Genomic DNA, 26,209 nt, shown 5'->3' with positions numbered 1-26,209 from the left:
TCAGCATTTCCCTTACAGAGAACAGGACATGATGAAGTGCTTTTATACACAGTGGTATCTGTACTTCTATTATGAGCTCCTTTAGAACAAAATAGAAAACTGTGCAAATTATATTTGCTTGTCCTTCATATTCCAGAGTACCAACTTTGTAATGTCGAAGATTCAGGCCAGAAATGTTTACATTTACAGTTGATATCTGTAAATGGTGTATATATATATATATATATATGGATAGAATGACACATTTAGACCATTTTATGTAATATAAAAATATTTAATACATTTACAATATATAGTAGTAGTAGCATAGATCAATTTGTATCTTCTCAATAAGGTATAGAGTTAAAAAACTAAATAAACATTTATGATTATTTAAATAAAAAAATCATACTGACAGTATTTAAAGAAAAAAAAAATGGAAAAATCACTACTGTACTGGCATTATTAAATAATGTCAGATTTATCAACTGTTAGTAATGATCGACCATAAATAGCTTTGTACCTTAAAAAAGCCTCCATACATCTGATTGCTACATCATTTACTTCTGGATCAAACTTGTTTGCCAAAAGATGGTGTTGCCTCACAATCCATTTCAAGTCCCCAGCTCCATAGACACACACCGCCCGTCTGTGCATCCCAGTGCATGGTGGATAGGGAGCCCCTTTCTTTAAATCTCCTTCATGGTAGCTCCATTTCACTAGATGAGCAATTGCGTTCATGTCCGATTGGTCGAACTTTCTGTTTGGAGGGTTGGATCCTGGTACTGAAGGCATCCGCTGTAACGTAGCCCACATGTGCTCATCTGGACTGTATGTGTCTTTCTCCCATTCCATGAATTCTTGAATCTCTTTGGTTTTAAAGATGTGTTCCACAAACTCTCTTGAAACCACAAAGTAAGCATTTCCTGAGAACATAGGGCTCTGTATTGGCGGGGGTGACTTTTTAACATCGGTCCGAGTCACAACGTTTGTAACATTGTGATGATACTGCCAGCGCCCGTTTTTGGACTCTACGACCTCGGACTCCATACTGTTCCTTCCATTCAGGTGTTTTAGAGACTCAACTATTTCTGCATTGGTTTTAATGGGAAAATCAGTGCCACAGGTGTTGAGCAGATACCTCCACTGGACAGGTGACTTGAGCAGATCCTGCATGCAGTTGATGTCCGCTTGAACTCGAGACCAGGAGGCGTAGATCACATTCTCCAGTTTGCTGGCCACAAACACATTTGTCAGGCAGGACGCAATGGCCCTAACTGCTTCTTTAAAGATCTCAGGAGACCTCTGATCCACATGAACACAGTACACATTGTCAGGAGTGTAAATGGCTCTTAAGAGCCTTTCAAACATCTCAATCTTCTCATGGATCACCATGGAGTAAGCAATATGAAAATCTTTCTCCTCTTTACTGAGAGAAATCATCAGAAACCCTCTGTCTCGGATATAGGATTGACAGTCCTTGGTTGCATTGAGATAGAATGACTCGGATAGCAGGGATGTTCTTTTTTTTGAGGCCAAGAAATTCCTGAAAATGTCCTTGTCCACTCCGTCCATGTCTCCTCGGATAATAGCAGAACAAGCCTGTAGTTCTCCAATATCCTGCTTTAGGAAGTGATTCAATTCCAGTTTGCCATGAGAAGGGTAATTCGTCCTTATGTAGTTCAGCAGATAGAGGGACAGTGTTGTGCTCAGTGAAAAAATCGAAATTATTTTTAGAATCCTATGATTTTTAAATGCCATTTCAATTCTTTATCATTTTTATACCAGACCTTCCAGAAACTACTGCCGCTGTGCAACTAAGGTATGAAAAAAGCCTCTCAGGTTCATATACCACAGAGATGCGGCAATAGCTAAGGCAGGTGGAAACAGTAGGCAAGGTAGGGATCGTTCATCCATGGGGAAAGCCCTGGTTACCAGCCACAAATTCATTTCTGTGGGGAAAATTAAGTGACATTTCCTTTCGTCTTAACTATATTTAGAGGCAAAAACATGCTTATAAAGATGTTGTCTGTACAGTCAAGTGCAGGTTGTATAAATGAAGATAAAGAATACTAATGGATACAAGCGATTTAGTGAAGATGTGAAGTACATTTATGTATAGAGACACACAAGCTACAAAAAGCTTTTAAAAAATAGACTACCATCAGGGTTTAAAATTAACTTTTTCACTCACCGGCCGATTTGGCTACTAAAATTTTAAGTTACTGGCCATTCAGAACTTCTACTAGCCAATAAATAAATAAATAAACCAGATTAACTACATCACAGCTTTTATATTTTATATATATATATATATATATATATACACACACAAAATAAAATCTGGATTTCATACATTCCTTTCTTATTCAAACAAAATCCTGTCATCCAGCCATCTCCTCATCCTTTTCACCAAAAATTTGTTTTAGGTGGACAGATCAATACAGTAAAATGTACATGTTTTTTCAAAGATAAAGGAAAAAATGTGTTTGCAGTTACATAGTAACAAGGTCATAATCCGGTTATATTTAATAAAAACAAGAGTAACACAAAAAATCTAGCTTGTATTGTTACTTTCGTCCCAACAGACGGGGTCAAAAGTAACAATGTGCAACTTCATAGTAAAATTATGCTTGAAGTCGTTTTGTACTAAATACCACCTGGTATTGATAGACCACACTTGTGAGTTATTGACCACAGCAAAAATAACGTTATATCTCTGTCTAAAACATTATCTTTTAAAATTAAGTTTTTCTGAAAAATGGTACTTTCGCCCCTGCTGTCCCCTACAAAGAACACCAAACACCACGCGGAAAAAACAAACTGCGGTTTCAGGATAAGCCAGGGTCTGCTTATTTTGTAGGATATTGGAAAATTATGTCTTTTCTGTTAACCAAATGTATCGCCACATTATTATGCTTCTTTTTAATCTTCACTATTGCTTCAATGCAAATGAAGAGGCACGCCGTTATTTGTTGCCTAGTGACGTGTATGTTCAAGTAAGCCAGATATGCGCAGATTCTGCGCAATGCGCTGTATTTAATATATCATGATGACTCGCAGATTTGGCTAACACGAACTTCCCCAGCAAAGTGAGTAAACGTAATAAGTAACCCGCCAAATTGGCTAGTGATTTGACAGCGTTACCCGCCACAGCTGATTTTTACCAGCATTTGGCGGATGTTAATTTCAAACCCTTCCTACCATATATATGCCCAAACAGTTGGGCATGTTTTTAGCATATTACATGGGGTAACTTGTTACAAAGAAATCCATTATCATTGAACATGCTTTAATATGCTTATGGGCAAAATGTAAACAAAGTCAAAAAAATAATTATGAAGCACAAAATAATTAACAAAACCACAAAATAAAGATTATAAAAAAATCTACCTTTTGGCCAACAAATAATGTAATTAATAAAGTGTATAATTTTTTTTAATTTTTTTTATTTACTTTAAAACGTATCAACTTGCCTCAATCTGGCATTTATAAAATATAATTTTATATCATCATTTGCCCAATTTAAATTTGATAGCACACAAAACCTACCATAATAAAGAAACAACAAATCAAGCAAAGTAAAATTATTATAATTAGGCCTATTTTTTTATTTACATATTTGTGTTTTCGTAAATTTTCGAACCTTCCCTTCTTCCCTGGTACTAGTATGCCATATACACAAGAAATAGCTAGGATATATAGGTGCCTAATTTTGGCCACAGTGCTCCGAAAGAAATATAACACGCGGTTGCGATCATTGGTCACGTGACCTGCGAGAACTAAAGGCGCCATTTTTCAATGGATATTTCAAGGCAACGGCAGACATAACTTCCAGTGAAAAACGACTCGAGGTATACCTCTCACAAATCATTCACATGGCTTCAGAATACTTGGAACATTACATACCAGTTGTATTCACTACTTTTGTGATACTTGTAGAAATTGATACTTTTTCTTTTTTTTCTCGTGCTTGGCGTTTAAATCACCATGCTCTTGTATTGCACGAAAAAGCTGCTTAACGTCTTTTGTGTTTCACTGAAGAAAGAAAGATACTGGTGAGTAAAAAATAAACATTCTTTCATTATTTTATACCTACAGTCTGTTCTAAGGACTTACCACTTAATGCCAGCCTTGGGTTGGCCAACTGCCATTGCTGTTTTAGGAAGTTACAGACTATCTGCTTTGAGAATCCACATTAGGTTTGGTAAAAAGTAGCTTCATAAAACCATTCTGTAGAAGAGTTTGTTCTACATGGCACTATTTTCTCATACAGTTCTAGTCTATTAAATTAGAGTCTATTTAAAGGAGTCTCCAGCAGAGGTCACCAAAAATCAGCTTATCAGCTTTGTAATTACTTCAGTGCATGGCGGTTAGTTGTGGTTGCTCGGTTAACACAGAACCCTACAACACAACTTTGAGACTATCAATTCGGCTGTGATTAGTCATTATGCAGAAGCAATAATAATAATAATTAAAAAAAAAAAAAAAAAAACGTGATGACGGTGATTGGCTCATGGCACCAAAATAAACGAGCCTTGACATGAAAGGCAGCATAGAGATCCATTTCATGCTTTTAAGATCTCTCAACACAAAGTTGAGTACTGGTAAACGTCTACTATGATATATTGAAAATGTATAAATGAATATGCTCTTTGTAAAAGTAAGTCAGACACAACACACGGTTACTTTTGAATGGCTGTCAGTAGCAAAAAATAGCTTTTCTAATAGAGTGCTTAAGGCATCTACAAGCAGGGTCTATCCGGGTTAACCACTTAAAATTTGACACCTTCAGTTTATGTTACACTGTTAGAAAGAATGTGTTAAAACTGACTCAGACTGTGTTCAATTCTTACACCTAAAATGTGCTGTGTTTTTGCACAAAATAGTTTAGACAATAAAACACAAAGTAAACAATTTTTGAGTTCAACACATCAACTGTCATATTAAAAATAAAAAACAAAACTCAAACTGCAGAAACAGTTCTTTTCAGATAACCCTTTACATCATTTCAGTCACTTCATAACTTGGTATCTTGGATTAATGTAGATCTGATCATCCAAAAAACTAAATATCACTCGGGATTCTGGCAGACCAGAAGGAATTTCTGTACTGTGCCATCTTTTCCACACCATATGAGTAGCCTAAAATTAATCATCAAAATAATAACTTTAACAGTCCTTAAAACAACAACAACATACAACTGACTTTTCATATATGGGATAACAGCAGAGCTTGAACAATTTATCCAAGGCACAGGTTAGGCTCTTTTCTTCCAATGAAATGCAACTTTGTCATTTTAGCAACAATGACAAACTGGCGGGCCTCACTGGTCAGGTTTCCAATACAGACTAGCTGTGGTTGCTGGCCCCTTGGGGTGACTAGGAAGGTTAAGAAAATGTGTCATTTTTTTGGGGAAAAAAAAAAAAAAAACCTCCATCTTTAACGCTCTCAGCTCAAGGGTTAAAGGGTTCATTCACCCAAAAATGAAAATTACCCCATGATTTCCTCACCCATAAGCCATCCTAGGTGTATATGACTTTCTTCTTTCAGGCAAATACAATCAGAGTTATATTAAATAATGTCCTGGCTCTTCCAACCTTTATAATGGCATAGAGTATGAGATTTTGAAGCCCAAAAAAGTGCAACCATCCATCATAAAAGATAACCACATGGCTCCGGGGGGTTAATAAAGGCCTTCTGAATCAAAGCGATGCGTTTGTGTACGAAAAATATCCATATTTAAAACTTTAAAAACTAAAATAACTAGCTTCCGACAGACGGCCGTACGCATCGATTTACGGCGAAAGAGTGAACTCTGAAATGACGCATGAAGTATTGACGAACGCAGAAGCGCAGAGGAGAGAGCAAAATAAAACACCGGTCACGAATTAGTATAAAGTATAAAACGAGAATTTTTGAAGAGAAATGTCGGAGGATTTCGATACAAGAGAAGAGGAGCTTGAGTTTGTTGCCCAGCCCTATTTGTTTGAACAGCAAGAGGCGTCAAAGCTTACGCTACTCCTACATTGCATCAAGGTGCACCTTGAAGGTGAGGAAATCATGGGATAATTTTCACTTTTGGGTGAATTAGGCTATCCCTTTAAGTAAAAACTGATCAATAACGCACTTAAGCAGTTAATTATTACTCACTATTGTTACAGTTTGTAAGATGATCGAACAGTAAATTAGGAGGTTACATTCTCTTTCTCCAAAGCCACAATCCGGCTTTTAGTATTCCCATTTTCAGAATTACGTCTTGCCCTTTTCATCAAACAATTTTCCAAACTCTGCATCTAGCTAATGTGTATTGAATAGCAGAATGTGCGTTATTTCGAGAGAACCTCATAATGAGTATTTAAAATCTCAGATTAATACAAAAAGAAATAAAATTACAGAAGTATCAATAGATTATTTTTAACATCCACCATACTATAATTTGGAATCTATAGGGTGAATTCAGGTTGACTGAGACCCATTTTATCATTGAGATGATTGGGATAAAGATACACCTACATCTATTTTTGTATCTATCTGAAAACATAATGCATTTGATAAAATTAAAATAAAATTCTTACCAGGAATAGCATATCGATGAAACGGGTATTGTTGGCGAGTGTCACCAGCTGTTGGTGACTGCATGCTGCTCATGAATATCATGACACCATTTTTTTGTTTCACAATACTCAATTAATGATAGTAAACTGAGGTTGGTGTCTTAAGGCTGATTTATACTTCTGCGTCGAGTGTACGCCGTAGCTACGGCGTAGGCTGTGTGTACCATGCGTAGCCTGACTTGCACCTCTTCAAAAATGTAACAACGCGTCAATTCTACACGGACTGCAAGCGCTGTGATTGGTCTGCTAGAACATAGACATCATAATAAACACTAGACGCCCTATTGGCCGCTGGACCGTACGTCAACAGCGCCGCCATATTGTGCGGGGCAACGTTCCCATAACGCTCATAACTGGAATTGAGAAAAATGCCTGCTTTGTGTGCTGCTTGGGGCTGTACAAATCGCTGCACAATTGAAAACAGGTCTCGGGGAATGAACTTTCACAGGTTGACTGAACATTTGTTTCTGGTTGTATTTGGTCATTATATAATTTTATATTGATAAATATAAATCGTCAGATCCAGCAGCGAGTGCTCTTCTGGCTGAAAGCCCTAAAGAGCAGGAGATAGCTGTTGAAGAGGAAGCAGGTGAGCCTGCTGAAACTTCAAAGCCTCCCTGCCCTGCGTATGCGGAGCTGCTTGAAGTTATGGAACGTGCTTCTGGCAGACTGTAGCTGCCATGGGAGCGCGTTAAGAGAGGGGCCGCACGCGGACGGCTTGACGAGCGGTTCCTTTCTGGCCATAACAAAGCAGCCCCTGTGAGCCTTCCATTCCTTCCTGATCTTCATGTGGAGATCGAGAAGGCATGGAAGAACCCATATTCGGCTCATATTCATCTGTATCAGCGGGCGAATTTCGCTGATGTGGAGGGATTGAGCCAGCATGGGTATGTGTCGATGCCCCCTATTGACGAGACGTTTGTGAACTATCTCGTCACTGGGCAGGCCCCGACACTGAAAGCTCTGGTGCTGCCTTCTAAGCCCCTTAAAGTGACCTCTGGCTTGAATGGCAGGGCATATGCGCCAGCGGGTCAGGCTGGTGCGGCCTTACACACCATGGCGGTGTTACAGGCCTACCAAGCTGACTTGCTGAAGGATCTGGATCAGGGGCAGGGTCTGTCCCCTGAGGCGGTAGAAGAGCTGTGCCGCACCACAGACTTGGCTCTCTGGGCCACTAAGCAAACCGCTGCTTCGATTGGGAGATTGATGGCAGTGATGGTGGCCACGGAGAGACACCTGTGGTTGAACCTGGCTGACATCGGGGAGAAAGAAAAGGGCTTTCTCCTCGATGCACCGGTTTCGCCCTCTAAACTTTTTGGTACCTCCGTCGAGGCGGTGGTGGGAAAGTTCAGAGAGGCGAAGGCGCGCTCGGTGGCGTTCAAGAACTGCATACCACTCAGATCCGATCCTGGGCCCAGACAGACAGGAGGTCCTGGCCCGTCCCGATTCGAGGATCGGACACAGGGCCAGAGGTCCAGTGTTGCCTCTCGGCACCTCCTCCTCCTCCTCGGAGTAAGTCCCAGAGAAGGCGGGACTCTAGGAAGAAGAAACAGGACCTGAAGGAGGTAATCAACCACAGACGCCAGCAGCGTCAGTGATTGATTTCCTCTCTGCGAGGGTAGTTCTCTTCTACCCTCTCTTCTTCCACCTCCTGGTCATGGAATTTTTATGTTACATGCTCAGGCTTCCTTACAGTCAGGCTGAGGACAAGGCCCATGATGAATATGATTCTGATGGCCCACCTTCTGGCTTGATAGTAAAAAGGCTCCTTTAGGCTTAAAGGACCCTAGATTCCATCCCTTATACAATAGGAGTCTTTGGTCTTCGAGCCGCAGGAAGGTAAGCTGGTCTATATTTACATTATAGTATTTCTGACCTTAAGTTTTCCTGTATGGGTTTTCCTGGGCGTGTAGAGAGGAAAATTATGTTGGCTTGAACGATTGTTTTGGCTTGGCAAACAGAATGGCTGCCTTTACAGTCACCATTGGTAGAGTAGCTTCTCCTCTGGTTATAGCTAGAGTTGTTTTGAGGTTAGCACTCTTCACTTCAGTTAGATCTATGTCTAGTGTCGGCCTCCTGGGCCGCCTGACATTGTTGGCTTGGGTTGAGCTTTGCTCCTTTGAGCTCTTAATTTAGAGTTTAGAGTAGCCTTTTCTCTCATGAGTTTGTAGGCTGAGTTTTAGTCCCAGGCAGATCTATGATTATGTGTGGCCCTATGGGCTCACAGCTTAGCTGGCCTAGGCTAAGAACTAGGGTTAGGTGTTTGCTTTGCATTCCCTCTTGTATCTTTACTTCCCTTGTTAGGTTGTATAGTTTCCTAGTTCTGGCCTCCTCTTTCTGAGTTGTCAGGCCAAAAAGCCCTTTACCCCTTGTAGTGTAGATGCAAGATAGATAGCAGCTAAGGTAGCAGGCTATCATTAGCCTCCCTGGTGCCGTTGTCTCAGGTGGTAGGCCCCTTATCTTTAGGCGGATAAGAGAATGCTAGTGTTGCGTAGGCCCCACTTGTCTAGAATTTTCATTCATACTGTGTTTGCCTTCCCCTTGAACCCTTTGAATTAACATTTAAGTTTGAGTGTAACGGTGTCAGCTTTATCCAGCTCCCGTTCCCTAGGGTTCAGTACAGATGTGCAAACTTCTGGTTGGTATAAGGCATCCATCCTTGTGTTCAGGATGGCATGAATGAAGGCAAAGCATCACTTTTATGCTTTAAGTTCTAGTTCTCTTTCTAAGCACTGTAGCTTGTAAGTGTCACAAGCTCTTGTTGGTGGATGTTTTTGGTCAGAGTTTCGCTCACTTAGAATTTAGACACTGCCACAGGTTTATGTCCATGTCTGTTGAGGTAGTAGGCTGGTTTTGGGTCTCCTTCAGAGCACGATAGCATATTTCTTTGTACTCCCCTACTTCAGGGTTTACAGTATTGTTACGGAGTACATTGCCTGTTGGAATGTGTAGATTTACGCTCAGGTTGAGTTTAGCTAGGTAACCTCACTTTACTGTTTGGTTCTCAGATTAGGCTCCCTTAGAGCTCAGACAGATGCCACTAGCTGACGCCACGTGTCTTCTGGAGTCGCAGGCCCCGGTTTGGGCCTCCTCTAAGAACATGTTGGCACAGGCTTGTTGTGGGTGTTCACACTGCCACTGGCTGATGCCCGTGTCTCCTGGAGTAGCAGGCCCAAACTGGGCCTCCTTTTTGGAACATGTTGGCGGAGTTTTTTGTACTCCTCTTGCTTTAAGAGTGTTAAGTGCTTTACTGAGTACATTGCCTGTTGGAATGTGTTGTTTGATATTAAGCTCAGGCTGAGCTAATAGTTAACCTCACTAATTAGTTTGGTTCCCCTAGTAAAAAATAAATATACTAAAATATGTTTGAAATACATTTATTTTATGCTAAGTGTACTACAATTGCATTTACATTTGTATGTACTTAATATAAATACCTTGCAATTGTACTTTTAGTATACTAAATTGGTATACTTAAAGTCTGCTAAACTGGAACAAGTATTTTTGTGTTGAGGTCCAACTAAAGATATACTTAAGTATATTTGATTGTGCTAAAGTGGAACTATTGCAAGTATACTTTAGTACAAGTATATATATCTTGCATTCAATAGTGATATTAAACATTTTAGGCTTAATATTTAGAAATATGCATTGTGCAGTAAAGAACTGCAAATAAAGTTTAATTAAAATATTTATGTCAGTAAATAGTCAACATTTGAAGCGGATCAAAACTCTTCATCAAAGTTGTCCTAAAACCTCCTTCCAAGGACAACTTTGATTAACTTTTTTGATCCACTTCAAATGTTGACTACTGTATATTAATGGGTTTTTAGTTAGTGTGAAAGGAATGTAGGCCTTATTTTAAATACATTTTGGTAGGGTTTTTTCACTAGGGCAGACTCTGCATCCATTGCCTCTGACATGTTTTCTCACCGTCACGTACTTAACTCGGAAACTCTTAAGAAAGTCCAGAGCTACCTAAACTCATAATTATGAGTTGTGCTGATGTTCATGTGCATTTTAAATACTTTCTTTCTGACATGACTTGAAAACACTCTTAACTGCTGAAGCTAAACCTTGACCCCCATTGGCCTGCCCCAACGTCCTACCATCGGTTGAACCACAATGATTGATATGTTTTGAACACGTCATAAAGCCAATGCCATCACACTCACCAACAATTGGTTTTGCTGTACTTTTGCTAAACAACCAAACTCACTGGAGTGCACACTATTGGGAATCTGTGTTGCAGACTTTGGCACATTTGTCAGAAGGAAACTTTAGAGTCTAGAAAGTCTCACCATGTATTTCAAATCCAAAAATGATCAAATTATTTTTAGATGATGCTATATAATTTTTTATATGAGACTTGCTTTTTGTGCAAACCACAGAAACCATGAGGCGTGAACTGAAACATCTAGTTTGTTTCTGCTAACTGGCTGTAAGGGCAGAATTTTCAAACCCAACTTTTGCCTACAGCTCAGACATAACCATGAGAAATTTGCAAATAAATGATTTCATTTGTTACATTTTTAAGTACTTAAGTAATTTATTTTTGTTGAATACTATGTTGACCTGTTATGATTAAATGTCCAATTCAATGAACAGTATTTGAGTTCTACTTGCTTAGTATAAAAAATAGTATTGGCCTAGATAAAAGTTTACAGGAAATGTGTTTTGAGTTGCATAAGTAAGTTTTATAATTATGACCTTTACCTTTTTAAATAATTTGCTCACACTTTGAATATCAGGTAGGCTATTGTTTAATTTAATTCAATAGCACTTTTCACAATTTTGCATGGTTGCAAACAGATATACATACATATAGAAAGTAGTTACATAAGTAAATATTTGTAATTATGACAAATAAAGAAAACAACATATAGTCAGTTTGAATTGGTGAAAGAAATTCACGTACCTGATCAGAAGTTTTATTACATTTGTGTATTCCTATTGCACTTCAGTGCACCTACTGTAATACACTTTTCCCATCAATGCTACTTTAATGGCCCTTATTTGCATTTTGAAATATGGACTGCAGCCCTTTGGGCTGTCAAAATATTATGAATTATTAAATTAATTATTAAACTGATCCTGAGCAAAAAAAAAAAAAAAACGCAGAAAGTTAAAATGTCAAATAAATCCAGAAATGTTTACTGCATTAAAAGGAAATCATTTTAATTTATGTGTCACATATAAATCCGCAGCTTAATGCAAGACCGCCAAATCATTTAATTGTGTTTTTGTCAGGAGCAGTTGTGGTGCATTGAGAGTTGAAGCATGCAGAGACAATCGGCAGAGAAATGTTACGGATGATTATATTTCATCCGCACACACGGAAACACAAGCAGTTCTGCATGTTCACATTTTTCCACCAATGAACGGAACTGTCTGTGTTTTAGTGCGTGCACAAGAATAAAACTTATGTGCCGGTTTATGCAATTGCTTCATGTTGCGTTAATGACAGATAATGTCAGGTAAAGTGGAAGCAAAACATTCTTGATATTTAATGTTACATCTAATGGTTTTATTTCTTAAACAGTTTAAAGTTTAATGCACGTTCGTGTTGTATAGCAACAGGCCGTTTCACATTTATTTTCACGCACCACTTACTGTGTCTATATTAATAATTTTGTCAGTGATTCACAGTTTTTTTTAATCCATATAATTTGTGCTGTCATTAATAGTTGTCATTAATAATGTCTGTGCGCTTGTAGCTGTACTTGTAACAGGTAAGCCGAGTGCTCTTGTGCGACAGCGGTCCGCGTGACCCGGGTTCGATTCCAGCCCGTACTGGTTCCCATTGTCTCACTGATGTTCACTGGATAAGTAAGTTACTGGTATACTGGGGCTGTCTGTAAAAGGCGTATTCTAAAGCTGTAACTTTATTTATAAAGATTACTTTATTGTAGCCTATTTGAAGCACACTATAATGATGCCATTAGCACACTACAAGTTAACTTGGAATGCCATTGCAATGTGTTTTAAAGTCACGAAAAGTTTATCAGTATAATATTAATGTATGTTCAACACTCTTACAATATAATTGAATTGCAATTCTAATGTCACCAAAATACATTTAAAGTTTATGCTGAGTGAATCCTGCATTTCAAAACTTAAATACAAGAGTATATTTAAAGTGTACTTAAGTATACTTGGAATAGTTCAACTTTAGCACAAACAAGTATATTTAATACAACTTTAGTTGAACTTCAGCACTGCTTTTGGACAACTAAAATACATTTAGTACAAAATTAGTTGTTCCAATTTAGCAGACTTTAAGTATACTAATTTATAGCATGCCACAAGTACATTTAGTTATACTAAAGTACATACAAATAAATTGTGCTTAAGTATACTATTTTTTTCACTAGGGTCTATGTGTGGCTCCATGAGAGCCTAGTAATTGCCACTAGAAGTGACGCCACGTGTCATTTTGAGTTGTAGGCCCCGTTTGGGCTTCCTTCAGAGCATGATGGCGTAGGTTTGTACTCCTCTTGCTTTAAGAGTAAAAAGGTGTTTTTACCGAGTACATAACCTGGTGGTATGTTGGCTCAGGTTGAATTAAGCTAGTTAACCTCACTTGATAAGTTTGTTTTTTCTACTTGGCTCCCTTAGAGCTTAGAACACTGCCGTGAGCTGATGCCACGTGTCTGGAAGTCATAGGCCCTTTTTTGGGCCTCCTGCAGGACGTGTTGGCGTATGTGGTACTCCTCTTGCATTAAAGAGTAAAAAGTGTTTTTTACTGAGTGCACTGCTCGTCGGATTGTGTTAGGTAGACTGTTATGTGGGCACCCTCAGTCTAGTCTGCTGGATTTGCTTATCAGCAAGCAAGCTGTTCTGGTGTGTGGCCTTCACAGGCCTCCCTTTAAGCTTCCTCCTCCCATTTCTGGGTGTTCTCTAAGCAGACTAGTGCATGCTGGCCTTTAGCAAGGCTGCTGTGATATATTTCTACACATGTAGAATTTGTGTCATGTGGCAGGCCCCCTCTTGGGCCTCCATGATTTTGTGCCTACAGTACGGTTTATCTGTTAGGTCGAGCTCTGTACTCCCCTCGTTTGAGGGTTGTTCTGTATGGTACTTAGCTCCCTAAGCTGGTCAGTGGTTGAAGGCTTCTCTGAGACCTCCCTATTGAGGATCAGCCCCCAGGCTGTTTTATGTACTCCCCTTGTTGGGTTCCTTTGGAGTGCACAGCCTCCTCAGTGCAAATAATCACGCACTGAGTAGATCCTAGTATTGAGCAGAGTTTTACTCCCCTCATTAGTAAGGGTAAAAAGTGCTAAGCTGAGTCCTGCTTTCCGGGATGCCCGTCTCTACGCTCCGGTCTGAGTTAGTTACTGCCTCTTTTGCAGTCACTCTTACTGGATATCTTCCCTGAAGAAATGTGATTGGAGACTCTGTGACCAGACAGGTTGCTGGCCAAGACTAGGTTTCTGTAAAGTAGACCAGGTCAGGCCTCCCTGGTGGCAATCAGGGTCGAGTACGTTCCCCTGACAAGTGACTGGCTAGGGTTCCCTCGGGTACCCTTAAAGGTACCCTCTTTTCGTAAGGAGCAGGTTCCAGAAGCCTTTGAGCGGCCTTGGTAGGCCTTCTGTGGAAGGCCTCTTTGAGGCCTATAGCTTGAGCTGTTGGCCATAGGTAATGCTGTCACTGACAGCCTATGTGTGACCCATAGGGGGAGTGGTTCTAGCACTTCAGTGGAAGCTACTAGTTTTGACGTTTGTCTAGCCTTTTGACATGCACTCCCCTCAGCATGGCGGCATGGGTATTTCGTTCCCCATAGCGTATTCAAACGCAGTGTAGAGTTCCCTTTCGAAAGGGAACGTCTCAGGTTACGTATGTAACCATGGTTCCCTGAGAACAGGGAACGAGACACTGCGTTTCCCAGCCATGCATCGGGGCTGCCTGCTGAACAGTCCCTTTAGACGATAAGGCACTGACTGGTTCTCTAGGCGCCCCTTATATACTTCCGGGTCGCGCTATGATGACGTCATAGGCTGTAGCCGGCCAATAGGATTGGTAGGATTTGACAATTGCTTTCAGACACCGGTTCACGTGATGGTGTTCCCCATAGCATATTCAAACACAGTGTCTCGTTCCCTGTTCTCAGGGAACCATGGTTACATATGTAACCTGAGATGTTTTTACTCCAAAAAAAATCACCACAAAAGCTAAACAATACAGAGCAGAAGAAGTGCGCATTAAACTCTCTCTCTCCATTGCATTATCATCAACATACAGTGAATTACTCAAAACACTTATTACAACTAACAGTAAATAAATACATACAGATCTTATGCCTTTTCGGGGGGTGCTTAATAAACGGACAAACTTTAAATCTGCAAAATATCTCAGAAGAACTGTGTGCTGTTCATTACCTGTATAGCTCCGTAGACGAGAAAACCCGTCAAAATAAGAGTCCAGCCTTAGTAAAGGAGATAGTGGAGATCTAATACATATTTACACTTACAAAACATATTAAAATGTATACAAAAACAAATTAGAAGATTAATTACAATAAAGTCTGTTACAATAAAGGATTAATATGTATATAATTTATACAGTGAAGAATATGCAGTGTTATTTTACATTTGTTTACTTTATTTCTGTACCTGAAAATGATTAAACCTACCTAAAAAAAACACTGTTTATTTCATATGTATCTTTGTTCTGTTGTCTTTATGTAGGCCTGCTGAATGTTAAATGGATCCAATCCATGTTCATTAAAAATTATTTGATGATGCAGCAATAAACCTGCTAGTATATTTTAATGCAGGTGTTTTTGAACTTTGCTTATTTAAAACATGATCAAAATACTATCTATTTTGATGAAAATTTCAAATAAGAGAGGAAATGACAAATATCGGTATCGGCCAATAATTGTTTGTTAAAGGCGACCTATTATGCAAAATTCACTTTTGCATGGTGTTTGGACATAAATGTATGTTGGCAGTGTGTATAGCCTACACAACCACCCTATAATGATAAAAATCCAACCACTCCTTTTTTTTTAAATCCCCATATATCATAAGCAGTGTCTCAGAACAAGCCGTTTCCAGATCCCTGGCAGTGTGACGTCACATTAGCCACAGGCCCCGCCCACGAATGTTGACTGACACTGCCGTTTTAACATAGAACCACCCTGAGCGAGTTCACAGCGAGTTGTTCAGTCCGCCATTGCTGCACTGACGAGAATGTCTCCCAAGCGTTTTAGGTGTTCTATAGCTGGATGGATTAATCCACATAGCTCTCTCCATTTACACCTGAAATCTGAGCCGCTGAAGACGAGGTGGATTAATTTTGTTTTCCAAGAAAATGCTCCCTCAATTCTACCCAAATTCGTTGCTTTGTGAACGAATATCAATACAAAGGGACAATACAAAACAGAGGTTGTGCTAAAAATGTGCTACTCAAGGATATACAAGTACAAACTGTTCGTGATCCAGCTTAAGCTGTAATTACAGTCTCCAGAGTGATACTGGATACGGCAGTAATGAAGGTGAGAGTACTTGATTACAGTTCATCGGAGTTGATTTACGGAAATAAAGTTTACCAGTTTATTAAGCACCACCCAAAAAGACATAAGGTCTTTATATATTTGTTTACTGTTAGTTGTAACGAGTGTTTCTGTGTACTTCGCTATGTATGTTGATGATAATGCAAGGGAAAGAGAGATAGTTTATGGATAATATTTTAATGCACACTTGCACTGTTTTTTTATTAAGCTCTTACAGTGATTTTCCAGAGTAAAAACGGATGCTTCTTATTTTGTGTGAAGTACAATAAACATCATAAAACTCATCTGTAAAGTTTTGTCCATCATTTGGACAGTACAACAGGCTTGTAGTAATATAGTGGATAAAAACAAGAAGACAATATAAGTTATAACCGTAATTAAACTAAATGATACCTGTTCTATCTCCATGCAGCATATATTCGCAGTTTCTGACATTACAGTGCGTCCTGACTGAACCCTGTCACCGGAGAATCAGCTCTTGAAGCTCCGCCCTCTTTTAGGCCAAGTGCAGCAGCTCATTTGCATTTAAAGGGCCCACACTGAAACGGCGCTTTTTTGGTCAACCACAAAAAGTGGCAATTTTAACATGCTATAAAAAATTATCTGTGGGGTATTTTGAGCTAAAACTTAACATACACACTCTGGGGACAACAGAGACTTATTTTACATCTTGTACAGGGTATCCGCGGGGCATTAAAAAGCATTAAAAGTCATTAAATGGATTTTGCGAAAATTAAGGCCTTAAATGGCATTAAAAAGCATTACATTTTATTTCTACAGGCATTACATTTTTTTTAGATAGTTTTGAAGAAAAATAATACTACCAGTTTATTTTGAATAAAGCCTAAATAATTAATAACTTTGATTTGCTGTTGCAAAATATGTACATTGGTGTGATACACACACAGAACCAGTTTGGTAATTGCCTCCGGCTGGTGCAAAATTGCCATAACGCTGTTTTGGACAGCAGCGCACTGGGATCTGTAGACAGAAGGCTGCATCAGTGTTGCCAGAAAGTGTGTTGTGACGAATATAGCGATTTGTTAACCTGATCTAGCTTCTGAGATCCACCGGTACTGCTGCACAAGCGTGAGATCTTGCTTTCCTGCCGCAGGCGCACCTCTGGTTCAGCAGCGCATTCAGATGAGGATGTGCGCTCTGTCAGAGAACAAATAAAATAGATACTATTGCTTCTAACCTGAGTGATCATTTTATGTGTACTTATAGCCAAAATCACAGCAAATGTCTTTATCTTATGTGTATGGTGATTTTGTCAGACAACGTCTCGATTATAAATCAGGATTTTAGTGCTGTTTTAACATGTCAGGGCTCGAACTTTACTTTCCCGACCGGACAAGGACCTGATTAAAACGTCAATACCAAAAAACAAACAAAAAAAACCAAACAAAAAAACCCCAGCAACTTGGGAATCACCAAAACTTGAGTATGATGTGGATAATAAAAGGCTGTATAATGTACTGATGATAACAAAGTTGCGCTGTTGAGGCTCGCGCACCATCTCGAGGAGCAATGGAAACATGAGCGAAGCACACACAAAAAAGAAAGTCAGTTAAACATACTGCAGGAAAAATTCAAAATGTAGAGTTTTTATACCTTGATACTGGTAAGCAAAACCACACAACCAAGAATGCTGTTTTCCTAAATAGGCTACCATCACGATTAAAAACGTGACACTGATTTCATACAACAGTTCAATTAAGAAGTAGTTAATATTAAGCCACTTACATTTTAAAAGGAACATTGACTGTTTTTGTTCTATTTTATCAGCGAAAATCGTTTCAAACAAAGATCACAGCAGTACCAAAGCGCAACAATCAGCCTTGTTTTCATTACTGAATGATTCAGTGTTTTGAACAAATCGGTTGAGTCAAAGATTCAATGACCCATTCATAAACAACTGCCTCATTCTTGAGTGAATCAGCCATTTGAATGAATCGTTTGAATGAATGAATCAATGACCCACTCATTAAGACGGTTACTTGCCGCCACCTACTGGTGGTTTAGTTTCATTTTTAAAAGTATCATTTCCCCCCCAACATTTCATATTTGTATTTTCAAACAGTATTTAAAACAATCCCATAACATTAATTAATGCAGTTGTAATTAATCAAAAATATGCAGATTTACATATGTCAAAGCTGCAATATTCTGAAAGGATATTGCTTCAGAACAAATTTATATTTTCACCACAAAAAAAAACTATTTTTTTCCGGACAAGCAACTGTTTTACTCGTACAAGTGAATGACTGATTTACGTGTGTCCACATGACAAGGTTTAATGTCGAGCCCTGTGTGTAATCTTAATGGGCCACGTTTCAGTCACCATTTCATATTGTCTGACAACAAAAACAGAAAAAATATATAGATGAAACAATTTTATTGGGAATTTGGCTGTATTAAAATATATTATGTGAGCAAAAGGGTAGCAGCAGAGAAGCAAACAAATGTAAAGGGCTGACACTTGGCAGAATGCAAATACAACAATGACATGATGAATTTTCCAATTGTCGTATGTCGTCATCTATCAACATTTAGCGGCATATATATATATATATATATGGCATTAAAAAATTAAAAAATTGGCATTAAAAAGCATTAAATTAGATTTGATGAAATCTGTAGAAACCCTGCTTTTTGTTCCGATTGTATTATAGTTCTATTCATGAGAATCGATCGGGTCACTCGCACCAGTGCGCCTAAATGTTTTTTCACACTCGCACGCAGTTATTTTCAGGTGCAAATGCGAGCGAAATACTCGCACTGCAGAGCCCTGATCCAGACCGGAACAATCATGTTTTAAGTTTTTATGGACATATTTAACATAGGCCTACTCTCCTGCTCCAACATGAACCAGCACTGTGTATGCGCACATATTTACAGCGGTACGTACCTCTGATCATGAACACAATAACACAATGAAATATTCTGATACACAGAAGATGATGTAGACTGAACATTCAAAGAAGAATGGACAAAAAGGTACCTTTTCTTTTTCTTTTTTGTTAAACTGATGTGTGTCATTTGTTCAGAGATTGTAGTGCTTGTAAACGTTATGACAATTCTAGTAGACATTTTAAATGCTCTTCCTCATTTTTCATATAGACCAATAACTGTAAAGATAATGCTGATTTGCTGACATTTCTAAGAATAACAAAACATATTTGATATGTGCTTGATAGTTGTTAGTAGTAGTTTCAGTTCCTGGGAAGTTTACATTAATTCTTTGGTCTGAGAAGGAAGAGATTTTATCAGAGGTTTTGCATATTTTTGGTTTTGCTTCTAAGTTTGATCTATATATGGAATGTTTTCCTGCTACTACTTGTTTTCTTGTTTCAATATTTGCAACTCCATAACCTACTGCATAAGTTCACTTTTTAATGTTTATCAAGTTAAAAAATATGGCAGCCCTTCATAACAGCCTTCATACATAGGTCAGTAACAAACTTTACATAAGCCACGTTTCCACTGCAGGAATTTTCCCTAGGAACTAGGCACTTATAGGTTGTACTTGTACTCCTTTTATCGAGACCAACAAGAAACTTGTGACTGCCATTTTTGAAATGGCAGCTAATCAAGCTAATAGCAGCTAGATTGTAATCTCAGTCTATACAAATTACGGCGAGCTGCACAAAGTGTTTGGATGCCGATGTAGTTTCGCAAAGCCATGAGCATCAACAGTAACGCAACGTCCGCCATTGTTGATGGAAGGCTTGTTTGAGATGCAAAGGAGCTGTGTGGACCGATAGCCATGTGACATTGGATTGCCGCAGGTCCGTGGGAGCATTTGTAGAGCACACGACTCCTTGTGCTTTTGGATCGCTCTCGTAGTGCTTTGATGTCATGTGCCGATCAGTCTGCGAGAAGCCGATGCATCTCGAACAAGCTTGGTGTGTTTGGCGCTAGCATTGCTGCCCACGCTAGCATTGCTGCCCACGCTAGCATTGCTGCCCACGCTAGCATTGCTGTGAAAGATGAAACGTATACAGTGTTGTAAGACCTGGCCCTGTGCTGGCTCTCTAGCCCATGGAAAGGCAACTGGTTCTTAGAAGGCTCATCAGTTGAACCAACTCTGAAATGGCAATAGCACTAGCTCTGAACTAGCACCCGGTCGTGCAGGTGGAAAAAGGGTATTGGTGTGTTTTGACCACAGGAACCTCTAAATATGTCTAAATGAAGTTCCAGGTAAAAAATTTCCCCCTCAGAAAGTCCCTGCTCATGAGGTAGTACTTTATCAAAGTCCAGGAACTTTCAGGGGTGGGACTTGGGCGTTGAACGTGCTGATTGGTTGAGTTCATGCATCATTTTGATTGGTTGACTCCACGCAGCATTTTATTTCAGCCACCATTTTTAAAAGTCTGCTGTGGTGCGTGCAGTAAGAGTTGTTGGCTATTCGAACAATGGAGTTTTAAAATTATGACCGATGGACCGACGACGATGTTCAGGCTTTATTAAGCTTATGTGCGGAGAACAAAATCCAGTGGGAACTGGAAAGTCGTGTGCAGTCCTATGTCACCGGACTAATCTGCATAGTACTTCAGACCGCGATGGAAACACAGACAGCAACAGGTCTTGGGGGAAAAAAGTTCCTGGAACAAATTGTTCCTTGTAATTTCGATGGAAACGCGGCTATTGTTTTCATTCAGATACTGCACTTCTATAGCTGTTTGGTTTGGGTCAGCCACCATATCAGTAGTAGATTGCAAGGGACTGTGAGGATAATCAGTGTGCAAATGCCCAACCTCTAGGACTTAAAGGGCTTGAAAATTAATTTTTTGCTCAACAGCCACTGTGGCTAGTGTTATTCCAAATTTACTAGCTACTCAGCATTTTCACTGGCCACAATTTTGACAATGATACCATGGGGAAAACTGCCATATAGATATTTTTAATATTATCTCATAATTTGGCAGCAGGTATATTAGGCTGCTGTCACTTTAAGACCTGACACACGGATCCATTATACTGTTACACATGCGTTTTCTTTCTCAACTGCACTTTCTATCTCAATTTGCACAATCCCATGCCGGAATTCAAGCCCCATAATACCAACAATATTCATCCGGAGCAAATAAAACGAGTAATGAGTAAGAGGATGCAGTTTTGTGTGTCAACTCGCTGTCTGAGAGATGAGAGGGCAAGAAAGCACAGCTGGTAAAGCGCTTACTGTCCTATCATAATAAAAAAAAGAGACGCACTAGTGACTGACACTAGAGGCTGTGGTCTTTAGCGTCCTTGTTAGTGCACCCTCCTCCCATGCTGGAAATGCTGGTTCCCACTCTGAGAGGTACTAGTAGAACCGGAGTGGTGACATTGGTGCCGTGACCCAGATAAGAATGTGGTTTGGGGGGGGGAGTGTAACAGAGGCCAGCTAGTAAGAGTTGTGTGGGTAAACCTCTCTCCCCTGGCCTTAAGAGGCGCACTAGCGACTGACACTAGAGGTTGTGGTCTTGTTACCTCTCTGAGTGAGATTCGAATTGCCGTGCCTGCTAAGGACGCTAGCTGGCCTCCCATGCCGGAAATGCTGGTTCGAATCCCGCTCAGAGTGGTGGGTGTAAAACCGGAGGGGTTACACAGTCATACCGTGGTTTATAGACTGATGAAAAAACAAGCATGCAGTGATTACTAACATAAAATGCATTCTAGAGATATTTCATAGATGATGAATCATTGCTTTTAAAGTTGCAAAGGTAATCATGCATCCCCTTACAAAAAATAAGTATACTTTAAATTAATTTTATTAAGTATACTTAAGAAAAGTTCAAGTATATTTTTAGTATACTTTATGTAGTAGTATACTTGCAAGTGTACTATTTCAGTACTACTTGGGACTAAATTGGCCTACTTTTTAGTGTATAAAAGTATAATTAAGTATACTTTAAGTGTAACCGTAGTAAACTTATGAGTATTTCGTTTGTACTGCAACTATACTACAAGTGAACTTATAGGTATACTGTCCACATCAGATTCACAACAATGATCAAAACATAGATGGAGTAGACTGAGCCCATCAATACCCCCAATGCTTGCAGTCCTGTACTTCTTCATGGGTCGACATTTCATACGGTAACGTTTGACGGTTTTGATTTATATGCTGTTTAATGTTTGATGATCACATTATTTTACATGTGCATAAGCAATGCTCCTATAGCTTGTCTCTGCTTCTTCTTTTCTTGTGTTTTGATCCAGAGATTCTGTACTCTTTCAGAAGATGCGTAATAAAAAGATGCCATTGTTTTGTCTCAAGATGCACACCAGTAATGTCTTTTTTCTTCTAAGGCACTTTTATAAAAGCCACTTAAAGGGTTAGTTCACTTTCAAATGAAAATTACCCTATGCTTTACTCACCCTCAAGCCATCCTAGGTGTATATGACTTTCTTCTTTATGACGAACACAATCATAGAAATATTAATAAATATCCTGTGGCATCCGATCTTTATAATGGCAGTATGCATTACCATACCGAGTATGAGCTAAAGAAAGTGTCTCCATCTACATCCATCCATCATAAACATATTCCACACGGCTCTGGAGGGTTAATAAAGGCCTTCTGAAGCAAAGCGATGCGTTTGTGTAAAAAAAATATATCCATATTTAACAAGTTACGCCAGACTGCCTTCCGTATTCTTCAAAAAGCTTACGCTGTACGTTCTACGCCTTCGCTTTTCAACTTACGGAACTGACGCCACGCCAGTTCAGTTTTTTCCATAATTTGAATACGGAAAGCGGTCTGGCAGAAGCTAGATATATTACTTCATAACTTGTTTAATATGGATATTTTTTTACACAAACGCATCACTTCGCTTCAGAAGGCCTTTATTAACCCTCCAGAGCCATGTGGAATATGTTTATATTGGATGGATGTGGATGGAGACATTTTCTTCAGCTCATACTCGTTTGGTAACGCATACTACCGTTATAAAGCTCGGATGCCACAGGATATTTATTAATATTTCTACGATTGTGTTCATCAGAAAGAAGAAAGTCATATACACCTTGAGGGTGAGTAAAACTTTGGGTAATTTTCATTTGAAAGTGAACTAATCCTTTAAATACCCTCATTGAACTAAGGCCTAATCCTGACTTAATCTAACCCTGTCTGAGAAACCAGGCCATAGTGTCATAAATGATGGAAAATTCTGTCAATGGCGGAGAAAGAGTTAAGCGGATCTTAAATAAATTCCTATGTACACTACCAGTGGACTACACAAAAATTCACACACTCAGAATTAGGAACATATCTGTTTTCTTTATAAATCAATATTTTACAACAATGTATAAGAAAAAAAGTATTTAATAGGCTACTTTAAAAGAGTAAACACAACTACAAGCCAAGTATACTTAGAATAATGAATTATGGTTTTAATTAAATAAAGTATTTGCCAAATATACAGCAGTAGAAATACATAAAGTATATTTCTGAGAAGTACATCAAAAGTAGACTGAAATAATAATTTATACTTATACTTTATACTTATAGCACACTTGAAAAACTTCTTTTTTGTAAGGGTCTCTTTTCCAAAGCTGTGTCCCAACACTTTTTTGCTGTGACTTCACACATATGCATCTATACATTTATACAGCTGTTTTTTAAGACATTATATAGGTGTAAGAAATTCTTTTGTCTGTGCATGGGTTGACTGCTCTTCTGGTCACATATTAACCACATCCTGTGTTTACTCAATTTTATGTTTCAGATCGTTTCTTCTATGTTTAGATAAATTTGCATTTGTAATGTATTTGTTATACATTACCAAGCATTAGTTGGTTTATCATGAATTTATATGTTTGCATTTGGTCACAGACACACATCTAAATTATACATAATCTCTTACCTTTGCTTGTGAGATCTTTTCTTTTTTGTACTCTCTGTTAATACTTTAATTCTGATTTAAATTCATTAATATCACATCTTTATATCAAGTATTATGTGTAACACAAAGAAAGCTTCTGTACAAAAAAGTACAAATGATTTTTAAAACCCAAACTAATAATTTAATTTATATTTTAATTGACTTTTAGCATCATAATAATATGACCTGCATAGAAAGTATTAAACATATATATATATATATATATATATTTATTTTACATATTAACACATTTCATAAAAATAAAAAAGATCCATATATCTAATATTTACAAACATTTTAAAACATTAAAAACATCATAAAATAATGTCAGATTTTTCAACTGTTAGTAATGATCGACCATAAATAGCTTTGTACCTTAAAAAAGCCTCCATACATTTGATTGCTACATCATCTACTTCTGGATCAAACTTGTTTGCCAAAAGATGGTGTTGCCTCACAATCCATTTCAAGTCCCCAGCTCCATAGACACACACCGCCCGTCTGTGCATCCCAGTGCATGGTGGATAGGGAGCCCCTCTCTTTAAATCCCCTTCATGGTAGCTCCATTTCACTAGACGAGCAATTGCGTTCATGTCCGATTGCTCATACTTTCTGTTCGGAGGGTTGGATCCTGGTACTGAAGGCATCCGCTGTAACGTAGCCCACATGTGCTCATCTGGACTGTATGTGTCTTTCTCCCATTCCATGAATTCTTGAATCTCTTTGGTTTTAAAGATGTGTTCCACAAACTCTCTTGAAACCACAAAGTAAGCATTTCCTGCGAACATAGGGCTCTGTATTGGCGGGGGTGACTTTTTAATATCGGTCCGAGACACACCGTTCGAAACGGTATGATGATACTGCCAGCGCCCATTTTTGGACTCTACAACCTCGGACTCCAAACTGTTCCTTCCATTCAGGTGTTTTAGAGACTCAACTATTTCTGCATTGGTTTTGATGGGGAAATCAGTGCCACAGGTGTTGAGCAGATACCTCCACTGGACAGGTGACTTGAGCAGATCCTGCATGCAGTTGATGTCCGCTTGAACTCGAGACCAGGAGGCGTAGATCACATTCTCCAGTTTGCTGGCCACAAACACATTTTTCAGGCAGGACGCAATGGCCCTAACTGCTTCTTTAAAGATCTCAGGAGACCTCTGGTCCACATGAACACAGTACACATTGTCAGGAGTGTAAATGGCTCTTAAGAGCCTTTCAAACATCTCAATCTTCTCATGGATCACCATGGAGTAAGCAATAGGGAAATCTTTCTCCTCTTTACTGAGAGAAACCGTCAGAAACCCTCTGTCTTGGATGTAGGATGGACAATCCTTGGTTGCGTTGAGATAGAATGACTCGGATAGCAGAGATGTTCTTTTTTTCGAGGTCAGGAGCTTCCTGAAAATGTCCCTGTCCACTCCGTCGACGTCTCCTTGGATAATAGCAGAACAAGCCTGTAGTTCTCCAACATCCTGCTTTAGGAAGAGTTTCAAGACCGGCTTTTTCGTATGAGGACAATTTGTTCTTTGTTCTGGATAGTTCATCAAGAGGATAGACATGGCTGTAGTCACAGAAAGGATGGAGATTATTTTCAAAATCATCTGATTGTTAAATGTCATGTTAATTTCTTTAAGATTATAACCTGCTATAAAGAACTGCCAGGAGAGGAGATCTCTGTGAGTGAGGTATAAAACAGCCTCCCTTGTTAATATACCAGAAAAGTGTGGCAGGAAGAAAAAGTTAGCAAATAATTCAAAGGGGAAGGGCTAACCTCTGCAAAAAGGCACAGTAATTATTACACAGCAGAGGTGTGGCTTTCATCTTCCTGGAAAGTGTGATTGTCTGATATTCCAGTCAATAAGAGCATTCAGTCAAAAAGTTTGTAAACTTTTTGTACACTAAGATGTTTTGAAAATTTAAAGTAACAAGCATCATGTGTCTTGCACTAAGGAAGCTGATTATCTAGGTTTTCTGGTTGTTTTCATTGTAAGTATGTTAACTTTGTGTTGGAGAAGTTTATAGCCTATTGCCACTCCTTTAGCTCATATAGTAGTCTAAATGCAGTTTACAGATTTTTTTTAATGTATTTCTACAGAGGCATTATAACCTTGATGTCTAACTTGAGTTAATGAATTTTGTGTTGTTCTCTATAATAGTATTGTTGTACAAAGATGCCTACTTTTGTCAGTGGTCTATAGCCATAAAACTAGTAATGAATATTTTG

At 38.8% G+C, this 26,209-nt stretch overlaps 1 protein-coding gene and 1 long non-coding RNA gene across 3 annotated transcripts in view; one reads left to right on the top strand and one right to left on the bottom strand.

Annotated features, from left to right (window-relative positions):
• Positions 1-98: 98 nt before the first annotated feature.
• LOC127506649 (beta-1,3-galactosyl-O-glycosyl-glycoprotein beta-1,6-N-acetylglucosaminyltransferase 3-like) lies at positions 99-25,861 on the bottom strand. 2 transcript variants are annotated; one of them, XM_051883294.1, is made up of 2 exons: positions 25,141-25,861; positions 99-1,282 (listed from the first exon to the last, which is right to left on the bottom strand). In XM_051883294.1, the coding sequence occupies exons 1-2, from the start codon at positions 25,602-25,604 to the stop codon at positions 445-447; spliced, it is 1,302 nt and encodes a 433-aa protein (XP_051739254.1). In that variant the 5' UTR covers positions 25,605-25,861; the 3' UTR covers positions 99-444. The 2 variants fall into 2 exon arrangements, with proteins under 2 accessions (XP_051739254.1, XP_051739255.1); XM_051883295.1 differs by lacking the exon at positions 99-1,282 and having other exon boundaries at positions 23,471-25,546; positions 25,628-25,722.
• LOC127506651 (uncharacterized) overlaps positions 24,434-26,209 on the top strand; it is a 56,760-nt gene continuing 54,984 nt past the window's right edge. Inside the window, exon 1 of the long non-coding RNA XR_007928098.1 lies at positions 24,434-24,542. This is a non-coding gene — a long non-coding RNA (uncharacterized LOC127506651). The remainder of the gene's footprint in view (positions 24,543-26,209) is intronic.

The sequence above is a fragment of the Ctenopharyngodon idella genome, chromosome 24 (genome assembly GCF_019924925.1).
Source record: "Ctenopharyngodon idella isolate HZGC_01 chromosome 24, HZGC01, whole genome shotgun sequence".
In the NCBI taxonomy this organism is placed as follows: Eukaryota; Metazoa; Chordata; class Actinopteri; order Cypriniformes; family Xenocyprididae; genus Ctenopharyngodon; species Ctenopharyngodon idella.
The sequence above is the reverse complement of the archived record's forward strand: the minus strand, read 5'-3'. Positions and strand labels throughout refer to the sequence as shown.

Coding starts and splice junctions, on each gene's coding strand:
- LOC127506649 (XM_051883294.1), bottom strand. CDS start 25,604: ATGACATTTAACAATCAGATGATTTTGAAAATAATCTCCATCCTTTCT. Junction 1,283..25,140: donor TGTGTTCATGTGGACCAGAG/GTCTCCTGAGAT, acceptor TGTGGATCAGAG/GTCTCCTGAGATCTTTAAAG.